Genomic DNA, 16,698 nt, shown 5'->3' with positions numbered 1-16,698 from the left:
ATGTCTTTGTAAGAAAGAAACATGGAAAATACAGTTAAAGGAAAGTTGATTAGCCTAAGGTTACAGAGAATTATGTAAAAACAGGGCTTGCCATTAGGCATTTTCAACCTTATTCAACTTCTATTGTCATAATCCCTTTTCCCATGAAAGGCTGGGACCTGACAATCTTTCGAGGTCCCTTCCAACCTACAAAGTACTCTGATTCCATGATGCAGCCAAGCAGAATGGCACAGTTACCTCCTCCAATGCTCTGCATTACGGACAATTTATTTACAGGGCTCAATCCCATACATTATATTCCTTAGGAATGAATAAAACTGCATCTTTGCATCTCTGGTAGATGAGATTGAGTCTTACATACTGCCTTCAAATTACAGACACAGCATACTCAAAAATAACACAGAGCTGGCAGTCTTAGATAATCAACATAGGATTTCCCCTAGAAATAACCAACACATGAAATCCTTTAGTGTGGATCATATCCTGTCCGCATTCAATACTCAAGCGAGTATACGATTCTCTTGTCATCCACATCTTTTCCAGCATCTGCCTTTCCTACAACCTTCTTACATTTCAGGATCCAAGAGGGAGAGAGAAAAAGACAGGAGGGATGAGACAGAACCAAGCAAGACTGCAGCAAACCCACACATTTCAGTTCTGCGAGACCTGCATTACATATGCCAAGCAAATCCACTTCCAGACACTTCTTGTCAACAACTGCACCTTCTTTTTGCACTCAATATTCAACCCCAAACTTCCTTCAGACATGCTTTACAGTCTCCTTACAGATAAGCCAATAGCAGGTCCAACCCCGCTCTGCACTGACACCACAGCTTTAGGATTGTCACATTTGTAATTCCAGAAGAATTTAAACTTTTAAATCTTGCAGTTATTTTAATAAAATGGTTGTAGGGTTGAAGACTATGATTTGAAAACATTCAAACATGTTCCAGTCATAACAGATTCCATTTTAGCACTATATTACTTCAATCTATCATTAACCTTTAACAGGCAATTCCAAAAGTTAACGAGCATGGGAAAAGCAGACTTTTTTATTCACTAGAAACTCATCTAACTTATCCTGGAATTGAGATCTGCAGTCACTAAGACTGATTCACAACCCTGAAACATCTTCCTGGAATCAAAGGTTCCAATATCTTATTCTTATCTCATTCTTATCTCTAATACAAATCAATCAAGCCCTGTCTACAAGATGAATGTGTGGCAGACTGTCAGCATTTTTATTACACAACATCCATGCAGTACATACACAAATCATTACTGAATTAGAAGACTGCACTATTTATACCAAAATATCATCTTATCAGCTAGCAATACTTATAAAACATTCTGTTACTCAAGGAATATTTTGGTCTCTCTTCCAACTGTTATTGAGATACTACCAAATATCTGTGTATTTCCTTTAAGGCTTTGTAATACACATGAACTAAACAGAAGTAACAGCATACTGTAAATTAAGCAAGTGAAACTGGACACATTTACTCTTAAAATTTTATTCAAGATCAATAATAAACATATAACAACAGAAAAATGGCCCCTCAGCAAACTGATTACATACTACAGGACAACTTTTAACTCCTGCTATAATGTTATGGCATTTAAAAACTTACTTTGCAATGCACCTACTGGCACCCAACTACAGAGAGCATTTTGTCCATGCCAAGGTAAGTAGAAACATACTATTGCATATAGCCAGCAGACATGCTTGGAGGAGAAAGATGATCAAGCAAAAAAAGGGGGACAGAACTGCATGGCATTGGTACCAGGCATTAAGGTAGCAATGCAATATTTACAACACTTTGGGATGCATGTCAGTTCTCAAGTGCCCAACATGCAAGACTATTCTAGGCTCGTCCCAGTGCTTGCATCCTAGTTAATGTACCACAACTAAGTTACATGGGAAATCTGTGCAATTCAATATATTCCTGGAATGCCTGCACTTGAGAAATTTATTGACATATCACACACTGTTAATGACAGGAACATCACATCAGCAGTTTCCAGTGCCTCCTGACCTCATAAAATCTATGCTATTCTGCTTTAATTAACCAAACAGGATTGGACAGGAATCAGGTTTGTTTATTTTTATTGCATTTGCAAATCCTCCCCATAATGCTTATGAAATGATGCACTTTTTTGGCTTATTATCAATAAACCTACCATTCAAATCTAAGTGCTACATTTAGTATTTCCTTAAAGTTTACATTCCTCACCAAAAGTACCTTTACCAGCTTTACTCTGGTCTATGATATCACAGTAAATTATAAAGCAAAATCTTATAGTTAAGAAAATACACTAGAGACTCCAAAATCTCAAAAACTCCCAGAACAAAATGCAACAGTTATTCACACAAATATACAAAATTGGACAGGTTAAGTTACAATAAAGGTATTTGAATAAATTTGAATAAATTACTTGTTTATTTTCCAAAAAAAAAGTGTGACTTCTGCTATGATACTTAAGAGAGGTGCAGAAATTGTTCTCTGTGGGAGTCAGTCAGCCAGGAGCTCATCAAGAAACAAGGAACTGCTACTTCTGGCCATCCTACTGAAGTGAATGGGAGGAAGGGAAATATCAGACAACGAATGCAACTGTTTGTACAATTTATCCAGTAAACAGCAAAGGTAGATGCAGAAACAGCTAAAAGCCAGAAGTGAGCAAACATCGAAATGACTTTGTATAGTGCTGAGAGTTTTGGGTAGATCCTATTTTACCTGGGTATTGGTTGCTGTGCAGAGCCACTCGGACACGTTACTCATTGTTAATTGCTCGTTATGCAGCACAAGTTCCAGAAAATATTTAACAAATGTCACCCCAGCACTATGATACCATAGCCTGAAAAAATAAGAGCTAACACAGAAGTGCTTTCTTTAGAAAGCAGCTGATTTCATTCTTGGGAATTTTAAAACAGTCACTTCTCTTGTAAAAACTTAATTGTAAAATGCTACAAAACTGGATATGGAGCAAAGTGATTAGAAGGATCCCAGAGAACAACATTAGCAAAGGCTGATTTCTGGTGCCTGGCAGAACCAGCCCCAGTGTCAGGTCACAGGGCCCTATGGTACTGCATCATCTCAAATTAAGAGACAGTTTTTGAAACACATCAATACAGAAACAGTTATACAGGGCTGAAAGAACTGAAATCCCCTTAGATATCAGTATAAATCAAAGGATTTAAGAAAATACTGCAAGATCAAAGACCATCCCAACACTGTATGTGGAGAAACCTTCAGAAAAAGAGCATTCAGACAACAGAAAATGTTCCAAATAAAGCAATTTAAGATGAAATTAAGATGAAATTTAAGAAAGCAAACTCACAGTAGCTGCCCTGACCCAACAGTGCCAAGAGCCAAAGAACAAAGTAGAAACAGGACAGAGCAGAAAGCAGCAAACAAACCCCGGAAGCCAAGAATTAGTTGTGGCACAGCCCCCAGCAAAGGGAGGCTGCTCCAAATCACTGATTTGGATCTACAAACACCAAGCCCTTACTTCAATTTGGTGCTTTATAGAAATGTAAGCCCTACAGAGGCCACACTGCATCATTTTGGAAGGTAAAACAACCTGAGCAATGCAGAATAGATTGTATGGGATTGAAGAGTATAAATTAAACACTATGGTGACTCTGAGAACTGGGGAACTAGAAAGCATGCCAAGATTAAACACAAAATAGTAGTGTTACAGAGCCCAGATGCATCTCACAGTTCTGTCATGGAACAGCTTTCTCTTGGTGGCATTTTTGAGTCCTCCTATTTACACAGAGGATGCTGTTTGTTACCAGTGTCCCTCCCACACTGGAGGCACAACCTGAGATTTTAATCTCTGTAATAAACAACACATTACCAAACTGTAAATATTGTATTGCATTGCAACTACAGCATGCTAGTTTGAAGGGCAAACTTCTTGTCTGTTCCAACTGCAGAGAAGTATCCGTGTTAAAAGCCCCAAAATATTCCTCTTTTAACAAACACTGACAGTAAATGAGGAAATGATGGCTACTTTGGGGGCTGTCCTCTGCTTCCCAAACAAAGCACTTTGTTCGTTCACTGTTAAATGCCCCAGTAGCCATTCAAGGCCACTTTCAGTTCTAGCAAAACATGGAAATCAACATAAAATTCTGGTAGTTCTCTCTTTCACGTAAGCAATATTTCTGTAGCATCTTTGTATTAAAATATATCCTCTAAACAGACTACTAAAAGAACAGACACGAAGTCCAATGGTTTACAAGAATAATGATGGAAAGGTCTCCATGACAGTTGCTACTACAACAAGCATCACTCCACAAAAACAAAAAGGCTTTGAGAAAGTATATTAACAGACTATAACAGCCAGCTCTACTTTTTGTTCAAGTTTAACTCAGCAAGTTGCTTTCTTATGGAATGATATGGAATATGAGGGCAAGCACTAAGAAATAAAGTAAGGAACCTGGAAACTATAATAATATCACTACCATTACTGCAACTAAGGGAAGGATTTTAATGTGGTAAATATTTATCTCACGCTCATACTAAAAACAATGCACAAAAAAAACCTGCAATAAAATTTAAAAAATTATCCTGTGAATTCAAGTTATAAACAATGGTGAAACAGAGTTCAAGTATTATAATGCCACAGTTCTTGATCTAAAATTTAAACAGCTTTTATAAGCGTGAACTACAAGTAGCAAGCCTTACCCCAGAGATAAGAAACACTTTACAGAAGTCCAAAACAGGTAAAATCTGCAAAAAACTGGCAGCTTCCAGAGTGTCCTGAAGGTTGTCCATGTTAAGGGAAAGCTTTGCAGTATAAATGAAATCAATGATCTTCTTCAGGCCTATTTTGTTGACACCATGAAGCTTGATGCACATTAAGTCTTGTTCCTTCATTCCTCCTGAGAAAGACATGCAGGTAAGTTTATAAGATCGTTTTGGTAGGATTTGAATGATCTCATAAACTTGTATGAACATCAAAATAAAAATCACCTGTGAACATGGCCTTGAAGTAGTCACTTGCAGAAGCCATCATTGCTCTGTGGACAGGAAACACCTCATCACCATCTCCTGGAACCAGGGTCACATCGCATAGCAAACCTTCTACTCGCAGCTGGTCAAAACCCTGCAAGGAGAGCACAATGCAAAGCAGCTGTTTGATTTGAGAGGAGAGCAGGAACTAACTTCTCCTTTCCTTATGTAAATACTAGTTTCATTTTATTTACATATGTATTGTAGTACCAAAATGAAAATCACTGAGGAATAAGCTGTCATTTTACAATAATTAGATGTAATATATTCAACGAGAACTACTCATTGGAAGCTTAACCAGAACATTTTCTATAAGAGGTTGAAGACTACAAAGTACCCCGAGCCTTAGAAAGTTGCTTTATTCAGTTAATTAAGGTATTTCCAGGAAGGAATTTGTTTTGAAAACATATGTTCTAGCAATTATTTGAAGGCAGGCACTCGTATTTTTTTGACCTGTGCAGTTCAGACACACGTGCACTCTAGATACAAATCTGCTCCATGCCACTTTAAGTGTTCCACCAATTAAGAGACTGTAAAATACCAAGGCTTGAAAGGAAAGCCGCTCTCTGGTTCACTGCTTATCAAATTTATTAGCAAAGTTTACAAGGCAAAAACTATGAAAAGAGCTGGTCTACTCCAAATTACTGAAAATAGCTGACTGTAACAGAAAAGGAAGTTGTCTGCAGCAGTACTTTAAAGTAAAATTTTCCTCTAAAGACATACCCAGCTGGGCACACTGGACGATGCATGGAACACTGGCTTCCTTCACATACTACAGAACAGAAGCTCCAACAAAATGATTCCCTTCAACCAGGCACATCATCAGACATTTTTCTCTTACTAGCAAGGCAAATACTGTCTTTTTAGATTCAACACTTGGAGAAGTCTTGGCCTCACCTCAAGCCATTTAAGAGTTAAGATATCTTAAGGAAAGCCTGTGCCTTTAAAATTACATAGGTAATGCCTAAAATATCTGCTTGTAGCATATACTTAGAGACTATGAAAATAGAGTAGTCAATAAAGATTCCTAGAACTGCAACCTTTAACTTGCAGGAAAAGAAATTACAAGCAATGCTTGCTCACAGGCACCGCCAGCACAGCACACCAACACGTTTTAAAGACTTCTTAGGAGTTACAGGTACGAGAAGGTTGTTGAGCATAGGTATTCTTTAGAGCATCCAAAATTCTCAGTGCGTATCTGTACTGACACAAACAATTACCTGTAACACCACGGAACTGTGAGTATTGCTGGTGAAAAATCTCGTGGTCCCTGTCTTTGAAGACTGCAGATGGGCAGAGACGCCCATATCGCTGCTACCAAGAGATACTTTCATATGAGGATCCTCCTCTTCCACCAGAGATCTAAGATGAGAAAAGAGAGATCTTACAATCAAACTCATATTTTCATTAAGTGCTCTTTCGCATTACAAACACAGTCCTCTGGGATGACAAGAAACAGAACCGAAGCAATAGGTCATGAAAACCAGCAGGCAACAGAATCGATTCTTTTTGGTCCTCGCCAGCTCATCTAAGGAATTGAAATACCTACACAGCATCATTTCAAAAAGCTTATTTACAGGCAATAAATCCTGGTCCCCTCCCCCACATTAAGAGCCTTGCACACTTATTTTCATGCGTTCTCCCAGTATTTTATGATGCTTGCAGGAGTCCCATTCCATTTTCAAAATCAACTATTGCATCAGATTGCAGAGCAAAGTTAGAAGATTCAAACATTAAATATAACATTAAAGTTCAGTGAATTGCTTCTTATGGCATACATCATCTCACTCACACATGAATAATAGCAAATAACTGATAGAGTCTCAGCTGTAAGCTACTACAACAAGAAATCCTTCAGGACACAATACTCAGAGTTTTGCTACTAGAGGCAACCACTTCATAACCTTAATTTAAGATTTGCTTGTGTGAAGTTGTCACACATTTTGATTCTAAGTAATTATTGCCCAAATTCAGATGGAAAGGACTAATTTAAGTAGAACTGTTAAGGATTACAGCTCTGTTATTAGCCTTCCACTTGCATCTTGAGATGTAAATTGGATTTACATAGAGATATGCATATGAGATTCTAATTACCCTAACCTGTAATTATTATGAAACGTAAATAAATTTCCTCTCCAGAAATGTTACTAGTTCCCATGAATTCTTTAAGCTAATACATTACCTATTAGCATGCATACCAGTCTAATGCATATATACACAGTATTAATTAGCAAAGAAAATTCTCCTGTCTGTGGATTAGTGGCTTAATTATTAATAAAGACTCCATGTTTCAACACATATTCATAGCAATTTAAAATAAATGCTGCAAATCTCAGATGCAAAACATTTCCCAGATTTTAAACATGCAGGTAAACACACTGGCCTCCAAGCTAGTTTCAGAAATTACTTTAAGTGACAAGAGCTTGTTTGAATTATTTGGGTTTCTTTCCCAGTTTTGATTGGGATTGCTGTGTAAGGATGACATGAGAGTCTGCAATTGAAAAACAAAGTGTTTGCTTTCTTTTTGAGCAACTATTCCCCCCAACTTGTTCGGGTACATTGCATTTCTGAAACTTTAGAGTTCTTGATTGCACCGCTGTGCTTTGTTCAAACCCATGGTTACATTAGATACAGCAAACATATCCATACAAATTCACCATTCCACAGCACACATGGGTTTGAAACAGGGAGACTTTATGCATACAGACAAAACAGATTGTAGGAACAAGGGCACATCCAGATAGCTTTGACTTGCAGTGTAGCAACCCAGTAGTGAGACATCTAAGAAAATTAATCAGCACACATGTACTGCAGTAAGCAATTCAGTCCTGTTTGAAACCAAATCATCGTATTTGTAACATAAATCCAGACAGTGATGTAAAAAAAACTACAAGGTGTGTTTTAATTCAAAGTGCTCTCCAAGTCCCTTGCAATACAATAAACGCATACAACGTAATACAGCAGCAAAGCAGTTGCTCATGACCTAAATTCAGTTTGTTCTACAGCACTTTGTTGGTTGTTTTTTTTAAGCTTGACTACAGTCTCATCAAGGAAATTCTAACAATATCAAGAGACATCTAGCCTTTAAATTTGGATGTCTTTCTAAGAGAAGGAATATGAAGTCACATTAGGAGACGTCTGAGCATGGGCGGAGAGGAACCAGAGTCACCTGGCATGAATGTCACTATATTTGCTCTTGAAAGACCTCTCAGAAACGTCACATCTGATAGCTGTTCTATGAAGGGGCTCTAAAAGCCTTGTTCTAAACTTGGGTACATTCTGTTTTCTTACATTTCATGTGAATCTCTAAAAAGAAATATTGGGTGGATGGAGATAGGACGAGGGGGAATGGTTTTAAACTGAGACAGGGGAGGTTTAAGTTGGATATTAGGAGGAAGTTTTTCCATACAGAGGGTGGTGAGGCACAGGAATAGGTTGCCCAGGGAGGCTGTGGATGCCCCATCCCTGCAGGCATTCAAGGCCAGGCTGGAAGTGGCTCTGGGCAGCCTGGTCTGCGGGTTGGTGACCCTGCACACAGCAGGGGGTTGGAACTGGATGAGCACTGTGGGCCTTTTCAACCCAAGCCATTCTATGATTCTATGATAAAACTCCCACTGCTTTGTCCTAATGAGGTCCCTTACAGCATGCGACCTCTTGTTACTGCTGCGTAGCCAACAGAGGGGATACAGTCTATGCTGAAGTACTAGCAGCATTCCAAAATACCCATCCAACAGCTAATTCCCTGAATCCAAGTGCTGTGACATTTGTGGGCAGTTGTTCCCAAAGCAACCAGAAATTAGGAGCATGTCATTGGCACTGCACCAGTGTTAACACATCCACATATAAGGCCAGAAATCCATCGTTGTAAGACGAAGTAAAAATGCATGAGCTCTTCCATGCCGCGTGATACCAATATAGAAAACAACAGAAACAAGTCCTGCCTCACAAATAAATTTAAAACTGTCCTTCAAAGAAATTTCCAACTATTCAGAATAAAACTTTAGTGTTAGGGCTGTAAAGTGAATCCTCAGTAATATCTCCACCACTCATGCCCAGAACACATGGGTAACATTGTTCATATCCCAATGAATTCCCAATTAAAACACAGTACATACATCTGTCACATTTGCATGCTGCCACCACAGGCATTATTTATATTCATTAACATAGGTCTGCTAAGCACTATAATTAATTAGAGCATAATGAATGTAAATATATTGATTGGTACTTTATTGCAAGCACAGTATATCACAATAAAGCATACTACCAAAAAAGAAAACTAATTCATTTTCCAATTAATTCTATTGTTCTGATCAATAGAAGTCATTAAACAAGAAGAACAGTTGTAGCATTCTTAATTGGGGTTAAAAAAGCTGGAGGAGGCAGCTACCCCTGCAACAAGACGTACTGATAATCCACCAGGAGCTATAAATGTGGACATTACATCACTTTCAATGCATACAATTGCTCTGGATGGGCTTTTCAATTTTAAGCATTAAGAACGAGGGGATGCTGGAGTTCAGCACACAGCATCAGCATTGCAACAGCAAAGCAGAGCAGCTTCCTGACTTGCTGCAGTCTCTCAGCAGTTCAGGGAAAGCCACAGGAGGTTAATTAGTTGCTATCACAGAAGAAGCTGTCATTCAGGAGTTGTGTTTTGGTTTGTTTTTGTTTTTTTTAAACCTCATGCCAACTCTTTCAAGTTCTTTCCTATGCCAGTGTAACCAAGCATGCTTTGCATTCTCATGGCTCCAAGTTAATCCTCCAACTGATAATTTTGTAGCAATGAAATATGCAAAGCAGCGTGTGTTCTATGGATGTTACACAGCCTAATTCCATTGCCCCTGTCAATCTGAATGACAATTACTTTGCTTTTCACCATTTTAAAGAAATAACAAGACCTGGACTGCCCACTAACTCCATTTATTCCCTGTAAGGTATAATTTCTCACCTTTTACTACATGAACAACGTATCTAAATACTCCAGTTGTGCAATCAGCAACTGGAAAGATGGCCAAGCCAAATGTAAAGCTACAAAAAAATACTGGTAATGCTGTTGAACTACTGCAAACACATGAATCCACAATGACTTCTTCAGAGTGCAGTATGCTGCTTCTGTGCAATCACACCTCAGCGGAGAAAAAGTTCAAATCCCACAGTACTCTTTAATCACAGGATCAAGGTGGGGGCTTGATGAGGGCTGAGTGCACCCCAGCATCACTTCTGGCATGTGCCAATACCACGGCATTCAGCAATAGAACTTTGTTGTACTTCATGCTAAGACATTCCCATAACAGTAGAGATCTTTACTATTTCATGATCTGTCAAAGATACAGTGGTACAGGGCTGCTCTGCATGCAGCTGTACGTGTATTTTGGTAATGAATCTATTAATGACAAGCCCAATAAATACAATGAAACTGTTCTATACTATTAGATATAGTAATTCTTTGCTTTCTATACACAGTCCTCCAAAAAAAGCTTACATGTCACCCGTCTTTCTGATTTTCCATTATGAACAGACGTTCCAGTTCCAGAAATAATGAACACAGGAGCTCTCTAACACGTTACATGCCACCAAGGAGCTTGATGAACATAACTGATAATGGTAGCACTGAATCAAATAAACTCATGACACTTCTGTTAACAAATTCTAAAATCAGTCTAACAAAGAAGAACAAATTACACAGTCACTGTACTCCACATTTCTTCCACTCTGAATCTCCTAGTGACACAGCTTCAGGACACGTTTTATTCTGATAAATAAATAACTTTCACACTTGTCCCCCACTACAACATCTCGTTTTTTTTCCTATTTCTAAAGAAGAGTTTCTAACTTCATTCCTTGGTGGTATCCACAACCCAGTAAAAGTAACTTATTTTATCAGCTTGCTATTTATTTCTTAACAGAAAACATCACAAAGATAGCACAAGGAATGCAAGCTTGCATTGAACATGAGCTGAGCCAAAAGAGAAAGACAAAAGGCACTTTTTTGGGGGGTCAGGTTGACAAAACATCAAGAATGTTCAAATCTATTACTGTGCATGGCATAGGGCAATCGGTGTTGTATTCTATATCCTCTGCTGTGGCTGAACACCTGGAAGTAGGAGAAACACAAAAACAGCACTGGAAGGATCTACAAAATGACCTGCCATGCATGCTTAAAAGCCATAATTTTAATGGATGAATTAGCAGCTGACATACAAGGAACACTTGTACTCATCCAGTTAGCATAATTTCTCCAAACTCCATTTTCACGCTGCTCACCTGAAAGGGGCTGCTGCAACCACAACATGCAAACCTTTACCCAATGAATCAACATTGTCACTGCTATGGCTGCCATCTTCAACAGCAGTTACAGCAGTTGGTGCAGCACCACTCACACCTTAAGATATTGCAATATCTTTGGCTTTATTCCTGACCTTTATAAGTCGGAAGGGCATTAACAGCTGAACACTTCAATATTTGTTTAGTACTATCCTGAGTTCTTTGAAATCTACGTTCAAGGAGCAAAGGTACAAAGCTTGAATTTGTTTCTTGAATTAAACAAATATTGAATTCAACAAATAGATGCTCCTGCATTTATTTCTCCACCCTTCCTTTAAAATCAGGTTGCTCCCTAATAGTATAATATTGCACGATGAGAGCAGAAAAACAGTTTCAGTGTAGGAAAACAAACCATGAGAAGTTGCATATTTCTCTCAGTAGGATAAAGGACTCCAAACCCACCAAACCCAGCAAAAGAATGACAAGGACAGCTCATGGATACATGCTGAAGGGCAGTAAGCAGAGGTGGGTGGATCCCTGGCTCTTATTGCAGCTTGGGCCCAGTTACACAAGAAACGTACATAGCAATGAGCAGCTCCTGCTCCCAGCCTAGCTGCACAGCAAGAAAACGTTGCTTCAATCTGCAGTTGTCCTTGCTCCTTCTGCACACCAGGTCTTTGCAAAGAAATGCTGTTGGGATAACTGCCAGAGAAGGCAAGCTACAACAGCAAGGAAAAAGCTGTAGGAAATATATAAGAGCAAGCCTACCATAAGGAAAACAGTGAATCAGTCCTGTAGAAAGAAAACTCACATTATATTTTTAGAAAAAGCAAATTCTTACTGAGCGATACGCACTACCTACTTCTACAACATTTTCACCACAGATTTAGACAGCATCTGAGGCTGACACGAATCAGGGAAGCGAAGCAGTCCGTGCCGTTCTACAAGCACCATCACCAGAAGTATGAAACCACCCAGAATGGCTCCGACAGAACCTCACTAACCAGTCAGGCTCAAGAGAATCTACTTCAGCTATTCTAAAGTTTTTAATAAACTTTGAGACAAAAAGCATAGAAATCGACCCATTCCCAGTATTTATTTTTTAAAAACACAAAGTATGTGCCAAACAATGCCATTTGGACTCCAACACTCCTCACCATCACCCTGACATGATGCACACAGCATGGCACAAGCACACGATGTCAGCAGACACCAACAAAAGCACTGGGAACACTCAGGCAATGAAAGCTGCCATTGCCGTACCGAGTGCCAATGGAACCAAGCAGAACAGGGGACGTGGAAGTAAGGGTAATCCCAACATCTCTGTGAGCATTTCTGTGTTACTTGACATAAAGCCAAGCTGGGACCAAAGGCCAGCACTAAATCAGGTCCCACAAAGTCAGTAAAGGACTGAGCAACTGCTTAGGTCTCATTTTCCAAGTCGCATACATACACCGAAAACATTCTCCACAAAATCATTTCTTCAACAACCAAAAACTATCCAAGCTCTCAAGCTGTTTGTTGAATAATTACAGCCCACTGGTTAAATCAAACATGCTTTCCACAGAAACAAAGCAATATTTGGCTCAGTCATTGCGGTAAAGCTTTTGTTCCTCGCAGTATGCAGCCACCCCAGGAGCCTTAGTGTCACATCCACGTTTATCTATTTGACCAAGGGTTTGCATTCATTGAGCCATTTATAGCTGAAATTCACAGACATTGTTTAACAATGCTAAATTACAAGTGGCTCTCTAACGATATTTTGCCAAAGTTGGTCTTAGCACATTGGTTCCCACCATTAAAAAACAGAAAGCAAAGCACATACACACGCTTTGTCGTTTTTCTAATGAACTATTTTATGTCCTTGATCAAAACTGCAGAATTCAGTGACTCAGAGGCTTCATATTTTATGCTGCACTGACACATCCTGCCCCTGCCCTTCACGTTTGGTCTGAAGTATCTGAAATGTAAGCCCTAATTCTGTCTGCACAGCTCAATGCTTACTGCACATTACAGGAAACACTGAAATTATTTTGCATGCACCATTCTGCCCGATGTCATTAAATTTAGTTTTCATATACACAGAAATCATTAAATTAGCAGAATGGTCCCTTAGAATGAAAGTAAAGCTAATGGACTAAAACCCATTTGTATTTACAGTGGCACCTGCACATTTAAGCTTTGGTGATAAAAAATATATATATATATTCCACCATATCCCTGCAACAACTCCCATCCTTGTTCTCTGTCACAGATTGGTTGTTCTCCTTATGCTACAGAGGATAAACCTGAGTGCTTCGATGCCAGCAAATTAATACCCAATACTCCAACATCATGACTTGCTAATTAACCCTTGCTCTTTCTGCCTAGGACCTTCTATCACTCCTCTTGCTGTCACTTCTCACAGCTGTTTAGTATTCCCTGACTACGTTTCCCCTGGGAAGACTGGAGCTTTTTGTGTTTGGTTGGCTTGGTGTTTTGTTTGTTTCGTTTTAAGGTTGGAATTGTAAATTGTTTTCCCCCCACATTATTTAAGAGTTTAAATGTAAGCACAGATAACAGCTGTGGGGTACTTGTCAATTCCAGGATAAAGGACAGAAACTCATTTTCACAGCTTATATTGCAACAGTCTCAGTCACTGCTGGACTAAACATTACAGCCATGCTATGAACGTGCACTTCCATTTTAGTGCTCTAACCACATGAACCCCACTAATCTCAATCAGAACTCTGTTATTTTAAGACTCCACTATTCCCCATGTGCTCTCTACAGAAACACACAGCTATCTCCATCCACACTCAACAGAAACTACTGCACAATGCTGCAGCAAATACAAAGCAACTGCACAGCAAGGTTTTCCCCACAATAATAAAATCAGGGCAAAAACAACATAGTGGCAGATGTGGTATTCCAGACGAACAGGTCAAATAATATATTCAAGATAATTCAGAGGAAGTGATTTAGCACAGCACGATGCTGTTATTGCAAGATTACATGGAAGGAGAAGGCAACTGGGAACATTTAAGTCATGGAATCACCTCTGAAGATCTGTCCAGAAAAACATCAGTAGCATTAAGACACCTCATGACAACCACTTTCTCTTTTGTTTTGCCAGTTTATTGTTACGATGAAGTTTTACATTTCAAACTTGGAATTAACTTACCGAAATACCCATTTTAAAAGCAAAAATAATATTAAGAGAAGTCTACGTATTGGGATTAAAAGTAGCAAGAAGCTACAGAGCAAACCTCTTCCAAACCCTAACACCTCTCTTCAATGTAGGCATGCACTGCTGGATCATTTCTAAGCAGTATTTGGGTGGACTGATGTAACAGCCAGGAAACAATTGCTTGGAGTGGAAATCTTGCCAAAGGTGAGTGAATCTTTGCTTTGGTGTGAATGGAGCACTGTCTGTCAAACATAGGCGAGAGCCCAGCAGAAGGGTTTGCTACAGATGCCCAGTTGAGGTAGTAGATACACAGTGTGGTCACAAAAGCCACCCGGACTCTGAATTATGCACACACACACACCTTGCCCTGTTTCAGCATATCACTGCACAGCACAAATTCAAAGAGCTCACTGCAGAGCAAATCAGAGATTCAGGAAGAAAAAAACACAAAAAGCATTAACCTACATAAGCAGCTAAAATCAACGCTGATTGCTCCAGAGCATTAAGAACTCATTCTACTTTTCTGCACGGACTTCCATTACTGCACCGCATATCCAGCTGGACACATTTCAAAACCAGACCACTCGGGATGGAAATACTGTGCAACAACCCTTCTGATAAGGACATCTTTGTGCCACTGCATTTGTTTACTTCTCCTACCATCAGTCATTGATGAAAACGCATCCAAAGAACACTTCCACTTAAAAATATCAAAACACTGCTCAACAGAAAAGGATAGATGGCACTAAATTTAGACATTATTTCACATGGAGATTCTTCTAATTCAATTTCACTTGTTTTTAAATACGGCACATCGAGGACAAAGAACACTCAAATCAACATTTAGCTTTCCAGAAAATGTTTTGACTCTAAATAGGATTACAGAGGTTCTCATTATCCTTATTTCTACTATTGAATTATTTCTTACTATTTTTGCCACTGAAACATTGCTATTGAATTAGTAGGTGCGCATCACAGTACTCTGATCTCCAGGTTTCTTCCATCCCTGTAAGAGCAAGACGTGCACAAGCCTCAATGACGTTCCCATTGTGAATAAGAACATTCTCCATAAGTCCCTCACGTACAAAATGACATTAGGGGATGACATTGTGAGCAATAGTATTTTGTGAGCATATTTCGTTACGCCTTAAAGCTGCTACACATAACCACACTGACCTGCCGTCCTCTAATTTAGAGCTTTCAGTCTTAACTTCTGCTTTCTTCAATCTACGTTTTGTTGTTGCTTTTTGTCTGCTTTTAAATTGCCTGTTTTTTAAAACACGGCCATCAATAAATACCTACAATTCTGAGAAATCCTACATTTAGCATCATTCACTACTTCCTTCCCCCCGATTTACTCGCTGGAACTGCTCGCCTGCCTCCACCAACACTGAGCTACCTGTGCCCATCCCCACGCAGCCAACACAACAGCAAACACAAACACTTCCACCAGCACAGTGTACACTTGCTGTAAGAGCTTTTGCACTCATTTCAACCGAGGGCATTCTAAGCCCTGGAGAAGAAAATGCAAAAGGACTCCATGAATGCACACACCTGCAAGTATATCTGCACACTGTGAATATTCACACCAAATCACAAGTTGCATTATACCCATGTATGCTGGTCACATGCCAGCAGTCCATTTCTAATATGGACTCTCCCTATGAAATGTTCCTGGGTCTCTTGGTGGACTTTGGGGCAATCTCAAGCTATTTGTGACTAGTCCCACCAGGAGACAGGTTGCCCGTGCTTCTCTTCACAGGGACCCTTCTCCCTCTGAGTAACGTGAGGGCTTTCTGGAAAGGTCTCTAAAACTGTAACTATACCTGTAGCTATGGGAAACCAACAGCCAAGCAGCGGTGAATCGTTGCTTCTCCTTCCGCTGCCTGAAAAGCAGTACCAGCCCCAGTGCAAAAAGCAGATTTCCCCATACCAGAACCACGTACTTGCCTACAAATCCATTAGCTCAACTTCAGCAGGTCCCTTATTTCATATACTACCTGGACACAAGTTTCCTGCAGCAGAGGACTCTCGCAGGTAAGCTCTTTGCACGCATTCTGCAGTTTGGGAACAAACTTTTAAAGCAGAAACTGCAGACAGACTTATCCAGCTGCACAGCCCGCAGGACAATTAACTGTTTTACAGAGGTACTTTGTACACAGATGCCTGCTTCATCTGAGCACTTAACGTGCTCAAGAGCCACAGCTCAACGTTCCAGTACAGGGAAACTAAGGCAGAGTTCAG

General features: G+C 39.5%; 1 protein-coding gene across 10 annotated transcripts in view; it reads right to left on the bottom strand.

Moving 5' to 3' along the window:
* KLHL13 (kelch like family member 13) overlaps window positions 1-16,698 on the bottom strand; it is a 66,077-nt gene that overhangs the window by 11,217 nt on the left and 38,162 nt on the right. For 7 of the 10 annotated variants that reach the window (XM_052673019.1, XM_052673023.1, XM_052673021.1 and 4 more), the window contains 3 exons: window positions 6,239-6,380; window positions 4,980-5,112; window positions 4,692-4,888 (listed from right to left, as the gene is read on the bottom strand). In XM_052673019.1, coding sequence (XP_052528979.1) covers window positions 4,692-4,888; window positions 4,980-5,112; window positions 6,239-6,380 — 472 coding nt within the window. Of the gene's footprint in view, window positions 1-4,691; window positions 4,889-4,979; window positions 5,113-6,238; window positions 6,381-15,382; window positions 15,507-16,400; window positions 16,549-16,698 lie in introns of those variants that run through there. The other 3 variants (XM_052673020.1, XM_052673025.1, XM_052673024.1) reach the window with 3 other exon arrangements.

This window comes from Tympanuchus pallidicinctus, unplaced genomic scaffold (assembly GCF_026119805.1).
Source record: "Tympanuchus pallidicinctus isolate F22 unplaced genomic scaffold, pur_lepc_1.0 scaffold13, whole genome shotgun sequence".
Lineage (NCBI taxonomy): Eukaryota > Metazoa > Chordata > Aves > Galliformes > Phasianidae > Tympanuchus > Tympanuchus pallidicinctus.
Note: the sequence above shows the minus strand (reverse complement) of the source record. Positions and strands in the feature narration are given on the sequence as shown.